The 27,997-nt window shown below is 41.4% G+C and overlaps 2 protein-coding genes across 3 annotated transcripts; both read right to left on the reverse strand.

Moving 5' to 3' along the window:
* Window positions 1-1,195: 1,195 nt before the first annotated feature.
* hapln3 (hyaluronan and proteoglycan link protein 3) lies at window positions 1,196-5,587 on the reverse strand. Its single transcript, XM_030766434.1, has 5 exons — window positions 5,519-5,587; window positions 4,518-4,672; window positions 3,955-4,326; window positions 3,319-3,621; window positions 1,196-2,204 (listed from the first exon to the last, which is right to left on the reverse strand). The coding sequence occupies exons 2-5, from the start codon at window positions 4,636-4,638 to the stop codon at window positions 1,924-1,926; spliced, it is 1,077 nt and encodes a 358-aa protein (XP_030622294.1). The 5' UTR covers window positions 4,639-4,672; window positions 5,519-5,587; the 3' UTR covers window positions 1,196-1,923.
* Window positions 5,588-8,389: 2,802 nt separating this feature from the next.
* mfge8b (milk fat globule EGF and factor V/VIII domain containing b) lies at window positions 8,390-27,154 on the reverse strand. 2 transcript variants are annotated; one of them, XM_030792209.1, is made up of 10 exons: window positions 26,961-27,154; window positions 21,324-21,449; window positions 21,059-21,190; window positions 14,400-14,513; window positions 13,567-13,748; window positions 13,209-13,364; window positions 12,747-12,891; window positions 11,519-11,703; window positions 10,916-11,071; window positions 8,390-10,567 (listed from the first exon to the last, which is right to left on the reverse strand). In XM_030792209.1, the coding sequence occupies exons 1-10, from the start codon at window positions 27,040-27,042 to the stop codon at window positions 10,424-10,426; spliced, it is 1,422 nt and encodes a 473-aa protein (XP_030648069.1). In that variant the 5' UTR covers window positions 27,043-27,154; the 3' UTR covers window positions 8,390-10,423. The 2 variants fall into 2 exon arrangements, with proteins under 2 accessions (XP_030648069.1, XP_030648062.1); XM_030792202.1 differs by having other exon boundaries at window positions 11,519-11,721.
* Window positions 27,155-27,997: the final 843 nt, after the last annotated feature.

Genomic DNA, 27,997 nt, shown 5'->3' on the forward strand with positions numbered 1-27,997 from the left:
AGATATCATTCTGTGCCCCTAAAATAAACAGAGATTAAATGTGTGTCTGTGCTTATCAATAACGCTATGAAAATTCTGTCAAATGTTACAAAGGATACCACCAAAACTAAAGGTAAAAATTACTGCATATGATTGAATACCAGGCCTTTGTGTGTGTGTGTGTGCATGCGCACATCCGTGCGTGTGTGTGTGCGCGCGTGTGTGTGTGTTCAGGTGTGGACAGTTTGGGGTTGTCTCTATGGTCTGTGTGGGTCTACCTGTAGGAAAAGTTTAGCTGGGCCCATTATGAGAAGATGTGTAATAAAATGCATAATACTACACTTCTGTTCAGTTACCCCATGTGACAGATTCATCACAAAATCAGTAAAATGAACAAATGCTACATGTAGCCCATAAGATGAAAACAATGTAAAAAGTCACTTCTGCAATGTAAGAAAAAAATACAGCTACATCTCAAAGATGCACATAAAAAATAAAATGAACTTTTATGTCCTCTGAACAAAAATGACCCACATGACATTCACTCTCAGTGTAGTGCCATTCTTCCTCTAGTAACTCCCATTCAGTTACAGTGATAATGTAATGTTGTCTGCTCAGAGAAAAAATCAAGAAAGAAACTAATAGGTACATATCACATTAAGTCCAATTTATGTACCAGAGTCATGAACACAAACTCCCTATTAAGTATGCTTTCCCCCCCATGGAAAAGAGAGAAGCATTTACTGAATATGCCTCTCGTTGGTAACAGTATGAACCTTCATACACAGGCAATCCATACCCAGCCCCAGAACACAGCTGTCTTTTCATCCTCCAACCTCTCTGGCTCTCCACCGTGTTTGGAAAGCAGGTGTAAATAGGATATGTTTTTGGCTCTGAGGAATCATAAAATTACAGACATTTTTGTTTGCTCTACCCCAAAAAAAGGGGGGGGGGTCAAAACTCATTCATTTAGTTCTCCCTCCATCCTTTCATTCATCATAGACTAACTGGCGCTCAGTGGAACCCGTTGTGGAGCCAGTCACCCCACTCCCAAGCACACACACACACAAACAGTTAGGTATAGGCCTGCTGGGCCCAAACAAAAATGTTTAGGACAGGAATGTAGGAACACTGGTACATATCAAACATTTAAATATTTATAATTTAGTAAGGCTCACTCAAGTGAGTACTGGAAAATCATTTATTCTTTTGAAAGGTAGCAAAATGTCTAAATGAAGTTGTTTCGAACAAAAATAAAATTTGAAATGAACAAAACTATGCATACTAAATGACATTGAATAAAATAAGGAAATAACAACTCCTTGTGAGAATCTGTCATTATTGGGCAGTGGCTGTCTATAACTGACTCTTATACCACATCATTTCTCACTGTTCACTGTTACATGTCACATATCTCAAGAGAGCAACAATACAAACCCTAATGATGTTTTCATTTAACACAAGTCTGACCTATAGTGTACTACACTATGCACTACATATCTGACACAACCGTGATGCAGTGCTTCTCTAACATGTTTAATGTTCCCTGAGTGTAATATTGTGATGTACTTTCTGTAAATTCCAGCTTGTAATGTGAATATGAACACAGGGATTGAAAAGTAGCAAGAACAGGAGGCCACATAGTCGCTATCAAATCAGCAGCTAATCATATATCTAATCAATACAGCAGTGACATATTTTATTTATCAGTATTAATTAAAAAATCTTTACTGACGAATGCATTCAGAAGCTGCCAGTGCCACTGATAATATGTTAAACAAAAAAAAAACGGTTTTGGCAAATGCTTTGTTTCCAGCGTGCACTGACCTGTTTACTGGTGTTCAGTGAAACAGAACACACTGTAAATATTGTAGGAAACATTTCAGACATTACTGGTGGTCCGAAACTGTAGGCTGTGAACTTCTTAAACTGAACATTTCACGGTCAGGCTTTGTAACAGTAAACACCGTATCCATGATGCTGCGGAGGAAAGCCAAAGCTACGCACTCCTGGATGATCTGGGCCACAGTTCGCCCGGGGTCTCGTGACTGGGTAACGCACACTCCCGTCTGCAAGCCAGCCAGCATCACAGTGGTCCAGTCCCCTGAAGCGCCAGGCCAGGTACAGCTGGCCAACTTTAGCAATCTCCCCTCCGTCCTCAGCACACACTCTCACTGCCTCAGTGAAGCTGAGTTTGACAGGATGCTGTAGAAAGTAAACTTCTCCTGAAGCAGAGAGAGAGAGGGGTACACAGAAGTAGGGTTGAAAGGAGACTTTCACTTTTGCTGACATATGAGTTCACTGCAGCCTTGATCTTGCATTTGTCAGTACCTCATATGTTTTTTTTTCTTTTAATCAAACTCAATCTGCTGTAGTTTTGACTGAAAATGCTTACTTCAATTAGAAGATTTTAGAAATAAGAAAAATCACCAGAAACATAAAAATGGCAATTTAATTGCATTAATTAATTCTTACCCGCCATGAGAATTAAGTCAGGGGGTGCTGTCCAGTTTTGTTTGTTGTGGCATGTAAAGCCCTTTGAGACGGTAAACAGTGATACTAGGCTCTGAATAAACTTGAAACTTGAAAACTTGAAACTTGAAAGGAAGAAACTGTCAAAAAAGTCCCTCATATCAACAAGAGTGAAACCTCCCTTTAAAAACTATATCCTAAAAGATTTTGAATGTACAGTACTGCAGAGATTTTACTATAAGAGATGGAGGAGGTCTTATAGTCTGTTGAGGATATCTGATCAGGGAGAGGGGTTAGGGACAGAACAGAAGACCTCACTAGACAGCCCAGACAATTCACTTACCGTTTTTGATGTACTTATATATTTCTAATATACTTTTATATTTCTAAAATACTTCAAACAACACTAATCATTTCTCCAATGTCACTCTCAGTCTTTTCTGAAATAAGAACGAGACAATAAACTGATCATCAAAACAAAGCTCACAACTGGATCTGGGTAAAACAAAGTGCTGACCCTGAATATAGACCAGGGAGTATTTGACATGTTTTATAAACATTATCTTTGAGCTGAATTACTTAAGAAAGACCGCAGCAACATTGTAAAAACATACTGAGCTAAAAAAAAAAGAAAGAAAGAAAGAAAAAAAAAACATTACCTCCAGGCTTCTTTTAGATGATATTTTGAATGATACAGTAAAAAAAATCCAGTTTAAAAATAGGAGGACATCTTAAGTCCTCAATATTTTTTTGAGAAAGGATTTGGGTATTCTGGGGTTTAATTGCTGGTGATACTGAAAGGAGATGTTGTTAAATTCTGTACCAGCAAAGGGAGGACATTTCACCACAAGCCCGTAAGGCTCTTACCTCTGACAGTAGAGGTGAAACAGAAGGAGTCAAAGCGGTCAAGGCGGTGGTGACGGAGCCCATAGCTGCGTACTCCAGGGGCAAACCCAGTGCCCCCACAGGCTTCACGTGGCACAGACACTGGATATTGCACTGTGCCGTCTGCAAGCCAGCCGGCATTGCACCAATCCAGCCCCTCTTCCCAGGCTGTAAACAGCTGGTCAAAGGTGGCAAGGGTGGCATCTTGTTCCTCACATGCCTGCTTAGCCTCCAAGAAGTTTAGACGATAGCGCCCCCTGGGGGAGTAGTAAGGGAACACCACACCTTTGGATGACACAAAATATTGTGTAATATTATTAAATGATTGTTTTATTAGTCTTTTCACAAAGGAAATTCCTTCAAAATTCAGACAAATCAAGTAATTCACATCAGTTCAATTCAATTTAACTCAGTTCTGTCAAGACATCTCAGGTGTTCCATGGCATGGAGGTGCAAAATGATATTCAGCCTTAACGATTATTCCTACAGTTTCAACATTGAACATTCAGATTAGACTAATACACTATCCACTAATAACTCTGCTACTTGTTATTAAGAAGGAGGAGGAGGTCTCCTTGGATGCGCAGTGTATGCAGAACAGAAAAAGAGCACTGTTACCTCGAAACTCGAGATCGACGACAACGCTTTCGTCCTCAAGTCCATCGATTATCTCACAGCGGTAGCGACCGGTGTCATCGACTTCCAGCGGATTGATAACTAGGGATGCATCACCTGGTGCTTCACGGCGGAGGCGCACGCGTCCCTTGAAACTGCCATAACTTCTGTGACGAGTTCCCATGGCCACTATTACATCCTTCTCCTGGCCGCCCCCGGCGGCTGGCTGCCAGAACCATTTGACCCGTGTTCTGCGGGGTTCATTCAACTCGGGTTCGTAACGGAACTGACAGGGCAACGTCACATTGCTTCCCTGGACCGCAAATACCGAGTGCTGAGTTGACTCGACAAGCAGACGCACCCCACTGAAGTATACTGCAACAGGACAAAATTGTCAGTGAGACTATTTCTGCCCTGAAAACTACAGAAAATATATCAAGGTCTACTGAGAAACTAAAAAGAGGAAGTCCTGATATCTGACATAAAGGAAAGTGCAAATGTTAACATTAAATTAAAATTATAATTTATTGCTAAATTAGCTGACGAATAAAATGATGTGGGCGTACTCTCTCCGTTGCCGTTGCCGTTGACTATATCTTGATAAAAGTATCCATTAGAGAATCGTTGAGCAAAACTCTCGAGGAGTAGGTGCATCAATGTGACCAGCAGGGGGCGTGCAATCCACATGGTCTCAGCCAGTACTGTGTCCAATGAATGTATTCTGGATCAAAACGTACATATTTCGAAGAAAAATTAGCCTGTATGTCGCTTGAAACACTTCATCTCTGTATGGTGCAGTACTCAGTAATACAGGAAGACAGGAAACCAAACTTGTTATTTACACGAATTCTCAAAAATACCCATTTCTGTTTTCAATACAATTAATTATTTTTATTATTAATGTCATTGCCCATTCAGTTTCCTATATATTCCCATCTGTTTCACTGTTAGTATAATTATTTAAAACATTTGCAGATTTCTGGGGAAATCTAGGATATGTAATTCTGCGTCATCGCACTCTTTGAAGCCTGTAAAGTATTGCTTTACTTTAACCTGCATATATAAGGCACAATAACACAATAACTCAATAGCAGCAAATTTTAAGTCCATTATTATGTAGCATTCAAAGAGCACTAAATTTGTTATCGTACAAATTTATTTATTTATTGTATTATTTTTTATGTTCTGATTCCTATGCTCGCCACGTTAGCTGTAAAACGTAAAAACACACACGTCATGATGTACGTCACTTTTAACAGAAAATGTTCTCTTACTCTGCTACAGTTTCAAAATACATTTGTCAAAGTATGTCGAACTCAGCTGGGTGAATAATGTAAATGTTAAAATTTCAGAGGAATACGTTAATTAATTTATTTGATTTAATAAATCAGACCAAGTACCGAAATCTTTAAGTATGAAGTAATAGACGGTCCTCGAATTCCCGATTTAAAATGTGTGAGCAAATCGGATACTAATTCTATGCCTCATAAAAACTTCATTATAGTTCTGATCATGAAATGTGAGGGGTATGTATCCTAATTAATCTCACAATAACATTTGCACTTACCGGTTTAGACTGTTATTTCGCTCATCAGTCTTTACCTTCGCAGCTCTGAAGTTTTATCGCCGTGGAGTATGTTGTGACCATATCCCTCCTCTTTATTGATATTTCAATGAAAACATGGGTGCTGACGTCATCGAAAGAAAGACATTCCCTTTGAACTTTGTCAGCTACGTTTAGGGTGACAGGATGAATACCGTCAGCTGTAGACAACGTTGAAATTCTTTGGTTTTAATGAATGTAATAGTGTTAAACAGTACAGTGAAATTTTAAATTGGTAACACAAACGTGCACCTGAGAATTTGAAGTAGTGTGCGAGATACTGTAAGCACTATGGAAGAGATAAGTTCTCTCTCAACCACCGTTTTCCAAAACACTGAAGGGAACAATGACGAGGCTACATTATCAGTCAAATTACTGATTTGTTTCTCTTTGCGATCGGTTTATTCTCATCAGTCGTGCGAAGTCGCAGAACTTGATGTTCACTAGATTTCTACAGGGAGAGCCTTTCATCAACTCTTGTGTCTTTACTGGGTTCGCTGTCTGATGTCAAAGCTAAAAAGCGCAGTCAAGGCTAGTTGACATCACTACTCGTGGTGGATAACGTTTGTTTTGTATATCCAAGCTGGCATGTTACGAGTGAGAAAGAAAGTGAATACCGTATTGATAACAAATCAGGTGCCGCGTTTCGGAATCATGGTCTGGTACACTCCGATCTCCTGCTGAAAATTACACTGAAAATAATGACCAGACATCTCAGAGATCTGGACAAAAAACAACAAGAAAACAACAAGAAAAAATTTGGGGGGGAAAAACGCTGAGACACAAATTCTATTTCTCCTTGGAGACGCCTGAGGCATGCTCATTTTCCACTGTAAATAGCTGAGAGTGGTATAAGATAGCCGTGCAGATGGGGGATGTTTTCCTCTCCACTCCGCATTCACTTGTCCACTGGGGATTAGAGTGTCCACCCCCTCCTCAAAATCTGTGTCTCACAGTCACCCAAGCCAAGACCTCTCTTTCTGTGTTCACCCGTCTTCCTCTGAGCACTATGCTCAACCCTAATTACAGGTGTTTTTTTTAGGATCAGAGATGGTTGAATAAACTCACCAGTGACTAGGGTTGGTGGGTCTGCTGGGCAGAGGAAAAAGCTGCTCAGCGGCCTTTGGATGGGCTGGGATGTCGAGGTAGCACCATCACTCAGACAGTACTACGACCCCAGCTCAAACCAAGCCATAAACGTCCCAGGATTCCCCTAACAGAACAGAGACAGGGTGCAAAGTGACTGAGAGAGCCAGCGAGAGAGAGAGAGAGAGACAGAGAGAGAGAGAGAAGCAAGAGAGAGATTTACCTTGTGTGTTGAACAGACACTCAGAGCTGTTAACAATGCTTTTGAAAGTCCCAGTCAGTTCTTTCCCATGGAGCAGATGAAAGCCTTTGCCTGGGGCAAGGCATACCAGTGTCATACCAGTGTCCTGTGAATAGAAAGGGACTGAACAAGAGTATGGTTTCTGCCTCTAACTTTAGGCTTTGACAACCCTACATGATAACAGTTCATTTAAAATGAAAAGGTCCTGAAATGTCATTGGGAATTTGTCTTTTGTGTGAATATTACATCAGTACCATGTAGCAGTCCTAGTTTCTGACTCCTAGGTCCCTACCTGACCTGTCAAAAGACAAAACTTCAGTAGAGTCAGTGGTCGTGGCTAATTTTTAAGACACTGTGCTTCAATGCTTCTTCTTCCTCAGTCTTTTAAATGGTCATCTCTGGAAGCAGCTATGTGGTAAAATAACTACCGCATGAGAAAGTGTCTGTTCTTACAACACAGTTGCCTCACCCATTTGAAAGCAGTCCTGATAAAAACAAATGAAAGATCATTGCTGTGGTTGGTCATACTTAGAGGACACTTTCAAGATTCATACTTTTGTCTCTGGGCCAGCGCAATTGTGTGATTGCAGCCTTTGCATTTAAAAGAACAGGCCAGATCTCTAGATCTTATCTAGATCTAGGTAAGCCCTTAGAGGGTAATTTGCTCCAGAGTAAGTATAGCTTTTTTATAATTACAGTCCTGCTTTAGAAACAGCTTGACTTTGGCTATGCTGTGTGTTAAACTGAGATCTTGAAATAAGATATTTATATTACAAACTGAGCTTTTAATTCTGAGCATATAAAAAAGTCATTTCCTTTTCCTTACAAAGCTGATACTTTCTAAAACTGCATGCTTCAGTAGCACATGCCTAAACCAAAATAACTTTGTTTTTTCAGAGATGAATCCTTCCTGGGAAAAGCATTTTCCTGAAATTCTTTGGACAAGATCTAGCCTGTGTCCAGCCTTCCTGCTTCAGCCCTGGCCATCTGCACTTTCTCTCAATAAACCAGCCTTAGTCAATCAGTGCTGAACAAACAATATCTGAGTCATATTACTGAGATTGTACTTCAGGTTTCAGTAACAGAACGATTCAGTATTTTACTTAATCATTCAAATTATGTTTAGGCAGAGGACATGGATAACTAAATAGGGAAAATTAATGCAGTAGAAAGCAGATTTATTGACAAATGTGAACTACTGTCTAGGAAAGAAGGCGTCACAACAGAAAACGTAACTCATATGAATACTTGGCCCTTGGAGCCTGAATTAGAAATCTGTTTGGTGTGTGTGACAGATAAGACAGCATTCTACAAACCCAAGCACATTCAGCTTAGTGTGAGCCCTGCTTACCTTTGGGATGTCTTGTCTAGGTCACTCAGACACTGCCTAACTCAGAAATTCAATCAAAATGTTAAATCCCTGCTTGGGTTTCCTGGTCACAAACACTGGTTTGTCTTTCAACTCAACCTGTGATCACTTTTTAAATTAAAAAAAAAAACTGTCTACATGTATTTCAGTTCTTTATTTGTGTTCATGACTGATAAAGATCAAAGACAGAGGAAACTGTTGAGGAAAGAAAGAGATCAAGAAAATGCATGAAATCTCACCAACATATAATCTACACTAACACAAGATCATAAAACAAATGGAGCATAGAACATGGTAAGAACCATATAAAACATGTTTAAACAAAGCCTGTTCTGAGGGAAAAAAAACAAACAAAAAACAAAACAAGGCAAAACAAAACACAGTTACTGTGTGTTCAATGTTGCAATTAGAAAATTTCTGTGAAAACTGAATGTTAACATTGAAACGGAAAAAACAAACAAACAAATAAACAAACATATCTTAGGTGCATGAAGCTTTCTGGATACATTGTTTTTTTTCTAGAATTTTCCAGTGTTTTTACCATTACCCCAGTACTCCAGTACATGTTCTCTGAAACCATTAAAGAAGAAAAATCATGCCCATAAAGCCCTCTGATCCATTAATACTTCTCATTAATATTAAAACTTATATTGCACAAGCCCAAAATTCATAATTCATTGGGGGGTAACAATGTGGCACCCTGAAAGCATTATGCAGATCAGAGGGTCACGTTAAGATATTCAGTGCAACCGTAAAAATCAACTTAAATGTGATTCCCTTCCACCCTCCCTTCCCACCTAAGTCTTTCTCAAAGCTTCACACCTCCTGTCTCATCTTTTGTTACAGGGCTGTATCTTATGCACAGCAAAAACAAGAAAAAAGAAGGCTACAAGATTCACCACATCTGCTGGACGCAGCCATAAATGAACAGCTTTCTCATTACTTATTCTGTTAACAGGCAGTTTGTGGCTCCTCTGGGAATCTCTGTTTGGTTTTAGAGCTCATCTTCAGACAACAATGCAGCGTTGCAGATCTAAGGTATCTGTATTTACTCTCTACAGCACAGAGCTAGTCACTAAGCCATGATTATACAACTCAAACTCGTAAGTCAACTCTCAGTGTCTCAGTGAAGTGAAAAACAATACTGGGGATACTTCTAATTTGAAGAAAATTTATATTCTTGGAAATAATATAACACCAGACCATGTTACAATTATCACAAAACATTAAACAGGGTTGTTCCAAAAAGATTTATGTGGTAAAAATTGTCAGTAGCACTGATTCAACTCCACCTGAGAAGAATTTGTGGCAGTGTTGGGCCAAAGCTTTTGTTGTCATGGTGACTGCCGGGCCTGTGTAAGATATGATGTCAGTCTGTAATGGTGGTGTGATCTGAGTGCATCACTGGGACAAAGAGATGGTCGCAAAATTAAAAAATAGAGACATCAACACAGCATGATTATCTTTTTCACAATAACTGTTAGGTAATAAAACATTACTTCAAATAAGTTATCTTAATTTCAAAGATCTTTTTTTTTTTAATTTGAAAGTCTCATCAGAACTATTCACAAACAGTAAAACACTACCCTACTATCTTCATGCTCACAGGTAATACATCTGCTATATTTTGTTTACTGTCACCATTGTATAACTATGATATTAAACAATCATAATTGATCACTGCCTTCACAATCAGTTCACTAAAATAAGAAACATTATGATCCTTTTGATATATACAGTGTCAGTTTTGTATACTGTTAGTATATATTTTCTTTGACATGATGGTATATCCTTATAAAACGGTGTATGGTCTGACAGACGGGTCAGTCAAGTTGAATAAACTGGAGCTAAAACCCATGACCCATGACCCATGACCCATGCTAACTGTACTCTCAGCCTCAGTACAGCATCATTCTAACAAATCTTAAGCACCTCATAGTAACTGGGTTTGAGTTTCATCTCTGGTGTATTTGTTGAGGCAGTATTTCACTGTATGCCAATTGGATAGAGTGATGGACCAAGCTTTGTGTCTATGCAAGACAAGCTGAAATCCCTGTGTAAATGAGTTCTGCATGGTGTTACCGCCCCCTGCAGCTGGAATCAGGGTAGTGCAGGCATGGCTCAAGAGGAGAGGACAGTGGGAGGGCACAAGATAAAAGAGGGAGGCGGTTTTCTATTCATCACAGCCAAGCAGCTCCATTCGCAGAGTGATGCGCTCATGCCACACCCACGGGAGGATGCGGACAAATCGAGCATAGAAGGGAGGCTCGAACACGTTCTTTTTGTGCACATTGTTGTCACTGTTGCCAGGGAAGATCTGCAGGTGGAGGGAAGAAACAGGAATAAGATGTGACTGAGCACTGGACAAATATACGGCCATCATCACCACAGAGAGAAAAGACGACAAAAAACTGGTTAAGAGTCTAGCATTTATGTGTGCAAAACCTGTTAAGGCTGCACTTCATTCATCACTGTCTTCAACTAAAACACACTCTCTTTACAATCCATACAATATAGGCGACTCATTTTTTCAGTGGAAGGAATTAACTCTCACATGTTACATGGGTAAAACAGACCCACTGCAGGTTCACAGGAAGCTTAACTGCATTAGACAACTTAGGCCTCAAAAGGACAAACAGTTTTCCGAAGAGGGTCAGTGGCTCACCTTGTCTGTTTTTGTCTTTTCGTCCTTGACTATAGTCCAGTACTGACCATCGTCACTGTGGGCCACTTTAAAGGCAGATACAAACTGCACATTGCCAAAGTCCTTAGCCCCCTGGGTAATGATTCCGGTGATTCGTTTGGGCCTCTCCAGATCCACCTGAGTGAGTCACAGAGACAGAATACCACTGAGATGAGTGAAAGAAAGTATCACTCAAATGGAAAGTGACAGAGAGAAACAGAAAAACAGAGAGAACTGTGTGTGTGTGTGTGTGTGTGGCAGGAGAGGGGATTTATTTTGTGCAGTATGTATGTATAAAGTATAATATGTAATAATAACAGCAAAAATTAATTTTACTATGTGGTCAGAGTGTTCTGAATTTTAGTAAAAGAGCCCATTTTTAGAGCCTTTTATGATGGATAAACATCAGCTGGTTTATTGTGTTTCAGCTCTATTCTATTTTTCTAATCTAGTCTATTTTTTTATGTTATGTGTGTAATACATACATATTGTATATTCATGTATAAAAAAGACATAGAACAAACCCTATACTCATTAGACTCAGTAACATTTAGACCAGTTCGAGTGTGAAGGGGTGTGTGTTACCTGTAGCCATTCAGAGCGGTCGTTGGTGGCAGCTGTCCAGGCGTTGGTCTTGCCCTGTTTGTCAAGGCGAGCGTAGTGCGGGTGCCAGGTAAAAGCCTCGATTCCCCAGGTGCGGAAGGAGCTGGAAGCCGTCAGCTGCCTGTCTCCAATCAGCCGTGACTTAATGCCAAGAGGCTCTGAGCAACCTGTTGTGTTTAAATACACTGTGAAGTGAGACAACAGAGAGGCAGAGAAAGACAGACAGAGAGAGAGAAAGAAAAAGAGAGAGACAGAGAGAGTGATGGAAAGACAAATGTGAAGCCACAGCTCAAGCAGACAAACCAGATTAGTGCGTCCACAGCCGAACTGTGTGAGCACTTGCATCGTGCGGACTAGCAGCAGTGTGACTGCAGGGTTAAATGAGTGGAGCACATGCACACGGGGCTGTGTCTGTGTGTGTGTTAAACATGCATGAACGACATGACGGACAGCCTGAGGGAGACAGACAGATGGACAAGATGTGAGGCATGCAAACTTGGCACAGTTTAAAAAGAACACTCTGAAAGACAAAGCATGTAAAGATCTTGCAACCAGAGACAGAATACCACTGAGATGAGTGAAAGAAAGTATCACTCAAATGGAAAGTGACAGAGAGAAACAGAAAAACAGAGAGAACTGTGTGTGTGTGTGTGTGTGTGGCAGGAGAGGGGATTTATTTTGTGCAGTATGTATGTATAAAGTATAATATGTAATAATAACAGCAAAAATTAATTTTACTATGTGGTCAGAATCTGCATTTCACACTCCCAGAAGTGACTCCTGGATTCTTACTTCACTCAAGAATGTGTCTGTTCTGCTCTATCAGACTTACATCAAAGTCAGGTCATACGCTCTGAATGAATGAAGTGAGGCTGTTACCAACTTCCCGTGTGGAGAGGTAAGTATGAGCACTCTTTGACCACACTGCTCAAAGAAACTTTTCCTATCCAATTATTCCTGATGCAGGGGAAGATTCTGTTTGAGATGTTCGGAGAGTGCTTTCACCAGATAAGATGCCTGGTCTGCTCTACGTGAAATATCACCTAAAACATACCCACACCCCCCACATCCTTCCTAACTCTGAGCTAGTCTCACTTTAAATCCCTCTGAAATAGCCCCGCCCTCATGTTAATCACAACAGCGGGCTTTGTCCTGGAATATCTGTGTATTTATCTTCAGTAACTCTGAGACAATGGGGATGATTGTTTACCATTGAGTTCACATCCCACCAGCTCCATGCGCAGAGTGCAGGCTTTCCGACACACCACAGGGATGATACGGATGAACTGGGCCACGATGGGGGGGTCAAATAAATTGGTCTTTGTGCTATCATTGTCAACGTTTCCAACAAACACCTGTGAAGGATTAGAAAATTATGATTTTTCATTAAATAAATTAATGATGCTTACAATAATAGAATTAACAGTGGCTCTGAGATTTGTTTCAAAGTCACCAGATAATGCATGTTTCAGTAAGTCTTAAATAAACTCAAAGGGTGTGATCAGTGGACCACGTCTGCTGCAGGAGCAGAACTGGTCATTTAATTTCTCTGATCTAACAAGGATAATGTGTCTGTGCATTTCCCCGAATTTACTTTTATTGAGGAGAGACCTAAATGAAAATTCACTGATCAACTGAAATTCAACCCAAATTTGTGAGTCTGAGGTCTCACCATGTCCTTTGGCTGGCCTTCCTGTCTGTACATCGTGTATGTGCGCCCGTCCAGACTGGATGCCACCTTAAAGGCTTTGATGAACTCTGCCGTGCCCATGCGGCTGGCACCCTGGGTAATGATACCTGTGAAGCGCATTTTCCTCTGCATGTTGATCTATGCACAAAAAAACCCACTATCAATCTACCAATCAATCAAACAAACCAATACACCCTCATCCAACTGCACACAGAGAGAACTATGTTGCCAGTGTACTCATGTGCTTGTGTGTGTGTGTGTGTGTGTGTGTGTGCGTGTGAGAGAGAGTGTTTTTCTCAGTGGGAGAGTGGTCATTTTAGGGCCTGAGCAGACTATCCACCTCGATCCAGGGGTTTCTGTCGTGTGAGGCGGAGGTCCAGGCATTGACGAGGCCTTTGTTATTGAGCCGTGCAAGTTCAGGTCCCCAGCGCTGAAGACCCAGGATTCCATAGTACACAGAGGAGGCAGAGATCTGAGACTCCGCAATGCCTCCGCCCTCCATCCCCAACAGAGAGATACAGCCTGAAACAAGAAACAAGAAAAAGACACACATTACAACACAGTCACAGCAACAAAAACACATACATCACAACACAGTCACTATAAGAAAAACACACATATCACAACAGCCATAACAAGAAAAAGACACACATTACAACACAGTCACAACAACAAAAACACATACATCACAACACAGTCACTATAAGAAAAACACACATATCACAACAGCCATAACAAGAAAAATACACACATTGCAACACATCCACAACAAAAAGATACCCATTACAACACAGCCACAACAAAAGATAGGCACAACACATCAACTACAACAAAAACACACATCACAACAAAGTCACAATAAAAACACACATCACAACACATCAACTACAGGAGATATGCACAACACCACCAACAGCTGGACACACAGGATGTGACAGGGTTCTCAGTTCTGTAATTTAGTGGCTACTAATACCTCATAAACGCAATGTACCTTATGGACCATTGTCAAACATGGAAACCAAATAAACTGAGTAAACCGAATGTATATATTCAACATGAGCTTGGTGTCTGTTATTCTTTTAACTGTGTGTGACCCATTGCCATGGAAACCCATAGCTAAGCTGTGAAACAGTGAACCTGTGTGACCTTTCTGCATGTGCGGTAGCCACTTACGTAGTTGGCAGTGCTTTCCCACGTATGGTGATGGGCACTTGCAGTTGAAATCTCCATCAAGGTCACGGCAGGTGCCTCCATTCTTACAGGGTTGACCAGCACAGTCGTTCACATCTGCATGACATGGGATACACAGTTAGAGCTAAGGAGACAAAAGTTAAAAACCGGAGAACCATGCTGTTCTTTTAAATGTATTAAATCAAACAGGGTGCCAAAACTGCCCTTTATTATTACTATTTGGACCTATTCTACCTCTACACTACCTGAATGACACTGTAGTTCTCTACTTCATCCCTAGAGGGCACTCTTGTTGTCAAAATAAATCAGCGTCTTGGCCCGTGTCCAAGGTTGTTAAGCAACCATGGACTTAGTTTAATCATAGTGATTGGACTGTGAAAACAAACAAAAAGAGGATTTTTGTTTTTCAAAAGAAGATAAGCAATAAGGCACGAGGAGAACACGACCCTTATTCTAGTTTTATATCTAGCAACCATTAAGTACAGACAGTATTATCATCTAATCCATGACTATGCAGTCATACAGAGGAGACCTACAGTTATCTGATTGTTATACTAGGCCTGTTATCATGTAGTTCCCTTTAACAGTTAAAATCAGGACCAGATGATCTGTCAGGGTCTGTGTACATCTCTCTCTCTCCGTGAGTCACTGAGGAATGTGGAGCAGTAGCGTGAGCTGACTCTTCAGCGTTTGCTGTTGTGAATCCTGTGTGTCTCTTAGTAGGAAACCCCAAACACAAACACGCAGACATTGCTGAGGTAATCCCCTCTGGCCTAACCGCACCTCAGTGGTCTTATTCTCCTGCTCCCCTTCTCCTGTAAGAGGATTGGCTAACCCAGCTACTAACAGACAACAGTTCTCCTCATCCACTTAAGGCCTCAGGAGTCAGAGAGGTCAGATCGGTCCAAGTTACGACGGGTTCTGGCGCAGGGACCTGCAATGCTGCAACCAGGCTGACTTTGGATCAGTTAACCTCACAGAAACCACACCAAAGTCATGTAACCACACCAAACTCATGAAATACTCTCAGCATTCAATGAGGTTGACGAGCGCGTATTTCAGGATATGAACATGGATAAAAACATTCACGCAAACAACTGATGCTTCTCAAAGAGGATTGTGAAAGAAATGTCCTCAATGTTAAATGAAAGGAAAACTGAGCCTATGACCTCATCAGTTCAGTTATCTATTTGCTCTGTGCAAAACATGTCAGGACTTCACACAAGGATAGTGTGACATAAAAATGTGCATATACACAATGTGTATGTGTACGTGTTAACACATACATAGTAATGGGATCATTTGAAATTTCTCTTTTTTTTTTTTAGTAGTAGTAGTGCTTTACTGAGTAAAATGGCCCTCAGGTGTAAAGAAGAACTGAGATGACATTATATAACTCAAATTACAATAACTACAATAGCTGAAAATGTAAAAAAAACCCATCTAGAACAATTCTAAGGTGTTTCATGTTGCAATTGCTTGCTATTCCATTCTTTCACTATGATATTAAAAACTGTGCAATATCTATTAAAAAGTAATTCCTGTCCATACTGTGTGACTTTCATATACGTGGCATAACAAAACACGTGGATCTAAGTAGCTGTTAGGAACCGCTTTCTGTGGACTTTTTTCCATTCCAGAACATCCCCCAGTGGGAACATCCAACGCCTCAGATGTTTGGAGTTTTCGGTGCGCGTGTAGCCTTCTGCTGTCATAACTCTCACTTGATTTGCTTCAGCTAATCTCCTTTCATAATGTACAGCCAATTCAGGGCAAAGTAGCTTAGGTGTTTATAATACTGTTAGTTACATTATGACAGTATAATACACAATTAAAGCACGCTGGACAACATAGTTTTTGTGGAATGAGAAACAAGGGCGTGAGCCAAAGTTTCAGAGCTGGAGGACAAAATATTCAGATAAGACTCTCGTAACATTATGAATCCATAAAACAGTCACTCCAAGCAAAGCTCAATGGAAAATTCCAGAGACAAAAAAAACAACAACAACAAAAAACCAAAAGGAAATGTGAAGATTATCTGACCTAATGTTCAGATGGAGAGTGTGAGCGGTCATGATAACTCAGAGTCAAACAGATACAGTCAGCAGCCTGAGGTCTGGCTGAGAGATCAGTCCCAAGGCTCTAATATGAGGGTACAGTAAGCACTGTGTAACAAAGAAGCTACTGATTTCTCGTTAACCCACACTGTGACGGGGGTAGGGGTAGGGGAGGTTACTAAGTCAGAGAGAGTGTGAAAGGGCCTCAAACCTGCCACACATGCTGAACTTATAACAGCAGTGTCAATATATTAAAAAATGGCTTTAAGTACCTCTCTATTTCAGTTTAAAAAGCACTGGGTGTAGAGGCACTGTAGTGCTTGTTAATGACCAGTTTGTATATGTTCAGTATGACAGACTCTGAGTCAGAGAAACAGAAGCCGAACATCAATGTCACCAACTGAGAGGAGACTGGATGCTGTGGGAAAAATATTACTTTGCTTTGTGATTGTAACTTTTTGAAGGCTCCTGTGCCTTATGATTCATTGTAATGATGAAGTACTATATGGAGCTGTGCTTGCTTAATCACTATATGCTGCAAAATGTTTCTGTGTGTTAGAACAACAAGCATTTATTATTTAGAAGACAAGGACTCCGTGAGTGTGTAACACCTGGTAGCAAACACCAAATGTCCTGTGCTCCATCAGGGAAGTTATCTTGTACACCCCCACAAATGACCCTGGACTTGTTTGTCTTACTGTATGAAAAGCTCTGCAATCCTTAACCTCAGGGAGAACTGCACTTCATCTCTGAGGTGTTCTTTTCCCATACGCATGAAATAAAGACTGATTCATAACATCCAGTAGGTGATTTGTTATTTTTTAATAGGGGGAATGGACCAATGGGAGCACCTCGCTGCTCCCACACCACCAACCAACACACACACCCTTGTACACCTCCCAAAGGACATTGCAGGACACCATAACCATAATGGTGACATTTCTGATTCTACAATTCCATTTTACCCAGTTATCTTCCTTCTCTCCCTAGTACAATTGTCATTTTATAACTGTATATTAAAGTAATGACTCATTACCACTGGGGTCTAGCCAGATCTGAGGTCAAAGTCGGGCATGAGTTAAGGTCAAATCTCTGAAGAGCTAAATAAACAGAACCAGTCTAAACGAACAAAGCAGGGCTAAACAGAGAGCTAACAAGGAAAACTAGGAGTAGGGAAAATTAGGAACAAGGATGGGCTCAGTACAGACAACAAGTGCAAGACTTCGCAATGGTACATTGGAAAACACAGGGGTATATACAAACACACAAAGAAGGAACAAAAACTGGGGACAGCTGCACACAATAATTGAGGAACAAGGTGGTTAGACAATCAGATCGAATTTGACTCTAACTGACCAGGAGACAGTGAGGTAGAAACAGAGATGTGACGCTTATGGTGAAACACGTCTTCCAAAAAAGAACGGCAGGAGAAGTCTAAATGTAGCAGTTTCAAAATAACAAAAGTAAAGGCTCCACAGCTCTGGGACCTTCATGTAAAGCGTAAGAACCTGTTTTGCATGGTTACATCAAAACAACAACCACACCCACAGACACCCTGTTTCTACTCACACTTCGCGCTCTGTCAAGCATGAGTGGTAAATGCTGCCTTCTGTAGTGTAACTGTAAGTCAATACTGATCTCATGTCAGTGAACACAGGACGGGGATTGATCCATTGGTAAGGTCAGCAGGCCTACGCATGTGACGGCAAGAGTAATGCATCTGAGTACGCAGGACAGCAGCGCCACACAGAAACAGACTAGTGCTTTTGTTTCTCCAAAGTCTGCTGCCATCTTAATGTTGTCTTATGATTCCCCATCAGGCACGAGTGCACACACACACACACACACACACACACACACAAACAACTCCTGGCTGCACCATCCGTCGGCAGCGGATTAGAACAGTAGTCTGGCTAACACTTCTGAAGGTGCCCCACAGGGCTGCTGTGCTAGGTGTAGCCATCAAAATCCAGGGAAGAAAATCAAACGATGTCTTTGTATTCTGTGGTGTAGCAATTCCATTGGGAACTTGTGCAAACTCTTCAGTTTGAAGCAAACAAATAGCTTTTTATTCCTAAACTGGTCCAGGGACCAGTGAAGTTTGCAGTGTGAGGTTGTGCTGCGTTGTGCAGTAAAAGTAATCCCGTGAAAAGTCATTCTTCTTGTGGGAGATGTGAACACAGATCTTTTCATTAATGTGGTTATTTCTGGTGCTGCATGATAAAATCTGTTGTCATAAAGGGAATCCAAGCAGGAGAGACAAACATAATCACTGTCTTTTGGCATGTCACCAGTTACGCCCCCAAAATCAGGGTGTGACGGCGGCACCTCCCACAGATCCCAAAATTAGCCATTCCCTTCAAAATTACTGGGCGTCAAAATCCCCAGACATCTCCCTCATGAGAGAGCCAGCAGTTACGGCCTGCAGCAGGTTCTGAGCCATTTCCCTGTGCAGGGTGAATGTGACCAGCACTTGACTGAGTGAAAGCCTCTAACACACATTTCACGGCCCCTCACACAGCTTTCAAACCAATGTCATGCTGTAAGTGAAAGGTTCCTGTCAGAAGAGAGGAGAGAGAGGGAGGACTGTGATATTGTTAGAGCAGACTTCAGGCTTAATTCACTTTTCCGCCTCCACTTCACATTTTACCCCAGCAACAAGAGGAGTATGACGGAGTGTGAGAGCGCTACGCTGCAGGCCTCTCCCTGTTGGCTGGACAACTGTGAGTCGTGTGTACGTGCATGCATGTGTGTGTGTGTGTTATCGTGTGCATATGTAGGTAGACTACAGCATATTCAAAATCTCTGCTGATGACATCTCTAAGCTACACATTAAGAGAGAGATAGAGAAAGAAGAAGAAGAAATACTTTATTGATACCTGTGGGGAAAGTCATCCTCTATGTTCAATCCATCCTATATACAGACTAGGAGCAGTGGGCAGCCATATGCAGTGCCAGGGGGCCAACTCCAGTTCTTTTGCCAGTGCCTTGGTCAAGGGCACTGACAGGGGTATTTACTCCTAACATACATGTCTTTAATGGTGGGAGGAAACCGAGCATCTGGAAACCCACGTAAACATGCAAACTCCACACAGAAATGACCTGGGATGGTTGGGATTTGAAACCAGGACCTTCTTGCTGTGAGGCAACAGTGCTAAGTGCTAACCGCTGAGCCACCATGAAGCACTGTGTTTGACTGTAAGTGTGTGTGTTTTTGCATGTGTGCACGTGTGTGTTTGTGTGCGACAGTCTGACATTTTGACACTGAACAAGTCTTAGAAGCTAGGGTAGGTCCCTGGTATTTTTAAGTAAAGTCCTGGGAGGGATGTGGTCTTCCCAAACTCTAACCGCAGCCTCAGGATCAGCTCCACTAATCACACCCACACAAACCCAACACAGACCAAACTCAGCCATCCACGGCTAGAAATAGGGCCAAAAATGGGCCTCAAGTCAAAATGCCCCATCATCATCATCATCATCACAGAGGAATTCCACATGCTTATAAAGTCAACTTACTGATTTCCTCTATGCATCCAGCAGAGTAAACTAGAACTGTTTTTCTTACGCTGGCTCTCTCTCTCTCTCTCTCTCTCTCTCTCTCTCTCTCTCTCTCTCTCTCTCTCTCATTCATTTTCATAACACATCCTGCCTTTTTGTATTATTTTGCAAAATTACACCTTGGGCCACGGGCCTTAGGCTCCATCCATCCTCTCACATAAATTCTTAAACCCTACAGAGCAGTTGCTCAGGATGTGAAAACAGTAAAACAGTACATGTGGGGGGCAGTGAAGCAGAGAGACGCGGGCCAGGCTCACTCTTTCTCGCTCTGACCTCATGTTTGAGAGTGTAATATAAGCTGGTTTTGGTGGTTTTATGCAGGACGTTGACGCATGACTCTGCAGTTTTTGGTTTGTGGTGCCTTTTTTGCTGATGGTAGCATATCTGGGATAGTGTCTCTGCTGTCCCCATACAGAGCATCAGCCAACAGATACCCAAAACACAGAGGAGGAGAACAGCGCAGCACACACAGCTGTCCTCAAACACATGCCTCACACACTTACTACAGGACAGTTCCTGGGCACTTTCACATTCATCGCTTCCTTCAGTATCTTATCACAATACAATACAGTCATAATCATTTTGGTTCAATCTAAAAAAAAATTTTTTCTGGTGATAAGCAGCTGAGTCAGTTACATTTTTTTTACTTCATTTTCATTTGCACTGATCTAACAAGACAAAAACAAGGGTATATTTTACAATTCAAGTGACAAAAGAATCTCAATTCACTTCTCTGTTTCTCCTTTGAGACGCAAGAACTCTGTGATTTCCCAGTAATCTGAAAGTTAAAAGGTTTACTTTCAGTACCTGGTAAGGAGGTTGTGTTTCTGCATGTCAAGCCCTGAATCACAACACAACCATGTCATGTCACTCGACTTTTCAGAAACGGAAAAAAAAAACAAAAAAACTCAGCGACCTCATTACCACAGGACACTGCCTTTTGGTGGTGAATATGACAAAAACCTTCTTAAAAGTAGAAGTAGCGGCAAATGAGTTTGAGAAAAGGGAAAATCAGGCTTTTCTTACTGTTCTGGCAGTGGACACCATCAAAGCCCTGCTGGCACTTGCAGACGTATTCACTAAAGACGTCCCCTCTGCGCGAGTTAACCATGACCTCACACATGCCATCATTCTTACAGGGGTTTGGGTTACAGGGCCCTGGAAGTTAAGGTCAAAATGCTTAGCAGAGAACACAGTATGACATAAGTAAATTTACACAATTAGATTAAGAGTTAAAACAATTTGAAAGGAGGACATTTGGCCATGTTTGACTCGTGATCATAATATTTACCCGTCTCTGTCTCGTTGCAGGTTTCTCCAGTGAAGCCATCAGGACAGACACAGATGAACGCAGATTGTCCTGACCCCGTCACACACGTGCCACCGTTATGACAGATATTCACTTCACAGTAATTACCTGAGAGAAGACACAGAAATATAAACAGCAGAGAGATTGCTTATAATTTATTAATTAATCACTTAGCTGAAGGCACTGGATTTTGTTTGTCATTTACTATGTGGTTCCACTGTGCCATGTTTCCAGTAATCAGTTTTGACATACTTATTAAGACTGGGTTGTGATTTTTATACTTCCAGTTTGCTCTGAAAAGGGGAAACATAAACAATACAAAGCAGTGTTTGTTAGGACTGGACAGAAACTGCTGTGTGTAACCACAATGGTCCAGACTGCTGACAAAGCAACCAGTGCACAGGAATGCTAGATGATTCCATGTGAGGACCACACAATTGTGGTCTACTGGCAGCTGGTCTGTAAGGTCTAGGTGATTTCCAGAGCTGACGGGATTGTGATTTCATATCATTCAATACAAGTATGGGGAGAATATCTGGACCTCACTTCCATATGTATACATCATGTATGATTCTGAGCAGACCCAGTTAGGGACCCTGTACGACTCTTCTGCTACGCTTGTAAAGGGCAGGGAGGAGTATTTTGGGATTTTAAATGAAGACCATTACTTTGCTTAGTTGTAATTCTTAGTGGACTACTCTGATTTCCCAACAACTCCATGATGAAAATGCCACTTTGGAGAAAGTCTACAAGCTTTCTCTCCATGTCTCAGAGTCTAGGCCCCAAACCACAAAAATAAACCACTGAGGAGTTATTCTGGGGTGAGCTTTGCTCAAAGAGAAAGACGAGTTCATGAGCAGGAGCCGTGACATGTAAACCGTTTCAGTGGATCAGTTTTATCAGGATGGCGGAGTTCCACAGCCCTGGTGTTCAGGGGCTGAACTCTCTTGGGTAATGACTCAGGCTTTGGCCAGCATAAACAGTGTGTCCTTATCCAAACGCTTTCGCTTGTTTATCTACGGGATGGAATGTATCCTCCCTCTTAACACCACACCAGACGGCAGTGAGTGAAATCCACCACACTTCTGAAAACAAAGCCAACGACAGCTCTCTTAAAAAGAGAGCCACAAAAACACAATGCTTCTATCAGACCTGGTATATCTACCTGCTAGATTAGCTAACAGGCTGAAGAACAACAAAAATCTATACTTAAGTTCAGGGTTAGGGTTATGGTTAGGGTGAACTCTAAGGGGTTGACCCTGATCCGTTCTGTTACAGTCTAAAGGTCTAAAGCATGTGGAATTTGGCCGGAGGGTGGAACTGACTAAGCCATATATGAACTCATCCCAGTGGGAACTTTACTAGTAGCCACTGATTCATTTCTGGAGAAATGAAACCGTTTATCTGCCATCAAAGTCTCAAAGATGCGTTACACAATTTCACCATGAGATAAGATCTCAGCCTGGAAAACTAACTCCCCCTCAAAAGAGGAAATGGCTGCAGGACTCCACTGAGGAAATGCTGGTTCAGCTGCTTCATTTTAAAACCATATAAGTTTCACACAGACCTTTCATGTGTCCTGTGTGCTGTGTAAGATACTGGCCTCATCCATCATGGCACCAACAGGGCAGGATATGCACCACATAGCTGCATTCAGAATCAATGCACCTGGCCAGTGGGGATACTGTCATTAACTAAATACATATGGAGTATCCAGGGGCTTCCAGGCCTCACTGGCTAAAGGTTGTGAGGGAACCAAAGGAAAAAAAAGCAAAACCATTAGCTGTGAAATCCACTTGATCAAGGGGATCATTTGATCAACGTCTCATCAGCTGAACCAGCCTTTTGATCAGCAGAGTCACTGAAGCAAGCACCCGAGAGGATTATACTCAAAGGCATGCAGGAGCCGTGTTTCAAAAACTCCTATTCATGACGCTCATTACCAAAGCAGATCTGCAGAAAATAGTCCCTTTTTTAATACATGGCCATTTTTATGTGTTCATCCCACTCCTATAAGAGCAGCGCACTGATGGGAAAGCAAACTGTGGCTTTAGGGAATAATGACTTCATGAACAGGCTTAGATTAGTAGCACATACATCCTCACTTTACATCAACTTAATTATGGCTCTGTGCAGCCCCAAGTCACATGACTCATCAGTTACTGTCCTAACATTACCGAGAGCCCACATTAAACATGCATTAATGCTCTTAGTGCACTGACAGAATTCATAAACACAACATGTCAACGATTAAAAAAAAGGATTTAAGAGAATGGTTTAAATCTAAACATTAAAAAAGTCTTTTAAAATGAAATTCAAAAGGACGAATAACATTTGAGAGATTTAAACTGAAACAATAGAGGAAGCAAAAAAATTTTTTTTTTAAATTAAATCAACTGTTTTCATTTCAATTTTAAAAAGAAAAAAAAAACCCATCTGTTCCAATTAAGACGGTCGTTTCACATCAGTGAGTTATATCTTGTCCGTCTTTTCTGTTTGTAAGGGTTAAAGCAAGGCTTTTGTTATGAGTAAAGGGCATGAGGAGTCATTTGGCAGTAATCTGCTGTGTGGACAACGAATGCTTGACCAACATAAACTTTGTCAAATCCTATTAAGAACAAGCAGAAAACAAAAACCCCACACTTCAGAGAGCAGATACAAATCCGGTGAGTCTGTATGACACAGACACATAGAAACAGTACTAATCACACAGACAAGTTCATACCCAGGATGCATCCACTCCCTGCATCCACACAAATCTGTCTGAACCATGCTAGCTAGCACAGCTTCTCATACGCAGGTGGTCGACATTTAAGTTGCTGTAAGACTTCTAAGTGGTGTGGCATCATTGTGTAATCTTCGTGGCTTGCATCTATAAATACGACGACGGTAAATGGACAACAGTGGGCCCTGAGGTAAAATTCTCTTAGGCACACACACAAGGACATAGAGTCACACAGGCATAATGAGGACTTAACTTATGGTTGCTTTTTAAAAACAAGCTCTGGGACTACTCTGGTCTGTTCTGAATGAGCTTTACATGCCAAATGTGCAGCCACTCTGAGTTCGCTTTAAGCCTGGCGCCTGTGTCCTACAGCCTGTACAGTCGTGATGCTCTCCTACACGGACGCTCACACACCACTTAGCACCCTGACGTGCTGTAGCATATAGGCACATGGAACTCAGTGTTCCAGAACTCAACATCAAAGCACAAAAAGCACACAGGCAAACAGACACCGTGTCTAAGACCAAGGCAACACCCTGACAAAAGAAAGAAAAAAAAAGAGCCAAATGCTTCTGAATGCAAGCAAATGCAGACACACAAGAAATATCACAAGAAATGAACAAGAGAAAAGCCACTGATTGTTCAGTTAATGCTGCAGCCAGGATCAGAGAACATTTCAATACGGCACAGCAATCAAAAATACAACACCTAAAAATGTACTCTATCACACCAAGAAACCAACTATTCTTGGAGGAAACACATATGTACTACAGCCAAAAGCAGATTAACACACCAAGACCACTGTAAATCAAACCAAAAAAATTAATGCTGAATTTCCCACTGTTAAATAGGAGAGCTGTGCCTCTAAACTGTCTTCAAGAGAAACAATGCCGCGACACAACTTTGTTTAGAAGTGTTGGAGCGTGAGAGTGGTGTTTTAAAAATTCAGCAGAGCAGATTGGAAAGTGGGACAAGAGACATGAGATACAGAGGCTCAAATAAGAACTGCCATCTTACGTGGGCTAAAAATGAAACATTGATTAGGTTCCCATTGAAAATTTATCTGGAAGAAGCCCTGGCGGAGGCTGGCATCAAGAGAGAAGTCATTACAACAAATGAGATTGTCCCCCGAGGAAAGGACCGTGCTGCCAGATGGCAACGGGCATGCAACAGCTTTTGAATGGTTCATGGCACACACACTAGCAAAAGAGAGGAGCAAGAGACCGTATGTCTGCTATGTTTAGCACTTACTCCCCCAACTGACCCAAGAGCTCTGTGTTTGAGAGAGAGAGAGACAGAGAGAGAGAGAGAGAGAGAGAGAGAGAGAGAGAGAGAGAGAGAGAGAGAGAGAGCAGAGAGATGCTCAGTGGTTTTGCACTTCCCACACCTCAAGTTTGAACACAGCGAAAAGGTTAAAAAAGAAAAAAATGAAGTCAAAACTGCCAAACTGAGGCCATGGAAACTACTTCATCTCAAAAACATTTCAGCATTGCAAGGAGCAGATGTTTATCTGAGAAAGGGCCAAGTAATGACCAGAATCTCTTGGTCTGAGAGAAGCAGAGAACTCCTGGTGCTGGAAGAAGGGCACAGTAAGTGCAGGCATGCCTCTCCCCAGCCATCATTAGTGGCAGGAAGTGCCCAAACTTATCCCAGGGCATATTATGGCGACCACAGCCATGGGAAGTGACTCAGAGCTCTGGTCAATGAGCCACACCTACCAACTGCAGCTATGTCCGACAGCACATAAACATCCTACAGGCAAAAAATCACAGCAGTTAAATGACTAAGCTGGAGAATCATCTGATGTAGCAAAAGTGATACAGGAAAAAACAGATATCAAAATAACCATCAAAAAAACATCAATGGAAACTACTTAAATCCACATAAAAGGGAACACTTGGGTTGAGGGTAACACTAAGAGAGGTGATATCTCTGTATTATACATTTATGGGTATGTACATCCCAAATACACCACTGTAATTTTACTGTTTTACAACTAAATGCAAAAAAGAAAAATACAACAAAATAAAACCAGACTGCGACTTATAATATAGACAGACTTCAGCCTGATTATAAAAAGAGGACCAACTGCTCCTAACAAAGAGGCTTCTACGCATGACAGTAACTAATGATGTCTCTTCATGCCCGGAGGGCATGTAATGGAAAGCGCTATTGGGACAGAAATGAGGACATGAATTTTCTTTTACACTAAAATGTCCACTGCGCAGATCACTCGCCGCCGGAGGAACGGTGCTTTAGTATGGACATAATAGTTGTGAATGCATGATGAGTGTTCTATAGTCCCTATGAGAGAGCGAACATCAGATAAAGACAGCGGCTATATGCCCTTAAGAGACCCTCCTGTTTGCAACACTGTCAGTCTCTCAGCGGAGCTCGCTGAGAGACACCATTCCTTAATAACACATTCAGATGAAACGACACGCCGCAAACACTTTAATTGATTTCTGTTCATTATTCATAAATGACTCACGGGTAGGAGTCTACTCATCCGTTCAGACAACGTCAGATACACATCGTTGACATTTTCTCGTTAAGTCATCCTGTAATAAGTTTAATCGCGTCTTAAAAATCTCTCTCTCCCTGGCGTCTCTTCAAACTGACGTTGTATGAAACAGACATGGAGAATATCATTTGTTGGACAGCAGAAACAACTCACAGTAAGGTTCTCACGCACAGTACAGCATTGCTTATAAGTCTGTTTGCTGAATAAGCAAATAAAAATACACTCTTCCGAGAAAAAGTAACTTAAACAATTTTTTTCGCAACTGGTAAACAAAGCAACGACGCTGTGACCAGTCGCCACTATTCCTCTTGACGCGAGACAACGTGTTCTTGCTTAACGGACTAAGACTATGAAGAGCGAAGGCACTTACCGCTCACTGTAGAGAATGCAGCCAAAACAAAAATACCCGTAAAAGCTGAAAAACAAAATGAATTGTAAATGTAAGTTTTCATCGTGGTCCCCTGGTCTTTGGCTCTTGTGTGTGCGTTTGTTTTTTTCTAGCTAACCCGTTCCAAACTCTCAAGTAAACACACTAAGGACAACAGACGGTGAAGTGAAGTCTACACAAGGTATGCGCGCACGTGTATCTGCGCTTTCACCCAATTGCAAGCTATTTTAAAAGTGTAATCCCTCCCACAGGCAGTGCGTAAGCGAACGGTTAGTAGCAACACAATAACGTCAAATTGCTCTCCACCATCAGCTATACATTACACAGTAAACAAACGGCTACGGCTGCAGCATACTGACGAGGTTCTTTTGGAAGAACAAAAGAGAATGAATTCAAATGCGCTCTAAAACTCTAAATCAGAAGAACTGGATTTATTCAGTCCTTAAACAATAAAGTTAGACGTTTCTTTAAAGCAGGCTATCTTAGTGAATTTCTCAGTAATTACTTACATGTTTAAATATCCTCAAAAGCCACAAGCATTGAGTTCCTGTCTTGCATGTAACAGTGAATTCACTGACTTTGCTGATTAGGAGCTTGTAGAATTTAGAGAATATAAGTGCATTTCAATAGAACACCAAACCTCTTGAATCACTATAGTAACTGGAGGATAGAGAGATATTGTTAGATGCAACAGTAGAAAGGGTGCTTTGTTAGCTAGTCATGGACCGGGCTTAGTAAGGTCAAGGTGGTGGGTGTGCTCCGTAAGCTAAGATCTATCTTATTAATGTGAGCTTGCATGTTAAATCAGTCTGTGAGTGTCAGTAAATTATTTGCCTGTTTTCTGTCTCTGATGTCTTTGATTGTAAAAAGAGCCACCCCCACCCCCCCCCCCCTTTCTCTCTCTCATTCTCTGTGTGTGTGTGTGTGTGTGTGTGTGTGTGTGTGTGTGTGTGTGTGCTTTCATTTTAAGGTATAACTTAAACACTTTGTCTTTTGTAACTTGATGTGTGTATGTAGAA

Source organism: Chanos chanos, chromosome 2 (genome assembly GCF_902362185.1).
Source record: "Chanos chanos chromosome 2, fChaCha1.1, whole genome shotgun sequence".
In the NCBI taxonomy this organism is placed as follows: domain Eukaryota; kingdom Metazoa; phylum Chordata; class Actinopteri; order Gonorynchiformes; family Chanidae; genus Chanos; species Chanos chanos.

Coding starts and splice junctions, on each gene's coding strand:
- mfge8b (XM_030792202.1), bottom strand. CDS start 27,042: ATGAAAACTTACATTTACAATTCATTTTGTTTTTCAGCTTTTACGGGT. Junction 14,514..21,058: donor TGGTGTCCACTGCCAGAACA/GTAAGAAAAGCC, acceptor CATGTCATGCAG/ATGTGAACGACTGTGCTGGT. Junction 13,749..14,399: donor GGGAAAGCACTGCCAACTAC/GTAAGTGGCTAC, acceptor TTCTTGTTTCAG/GCTGTATCTCTCTGTTGGGG.
- hapln3 (XM_030766434.1), bottom strand. CDS start 4,638: ATGTGGATTGCACGCCCCCTGCTGGTCACATTGATGCACCTACTCCTC. Junction 4,327..4,517: donor CGGCAACGGCAACGGAGAGA/GTACGCCCACAT, acceptor GTCCTGTTGCAG/TATACTTCAGTGGGGTGCGT. Junction 2,205..3,318: donor TTTCACCTCTACTGTCAGAG/GTAAGAGCCTTA, acceptor TCTCTGCTTCAG/GAGAAGTTTACTTTCTACAG.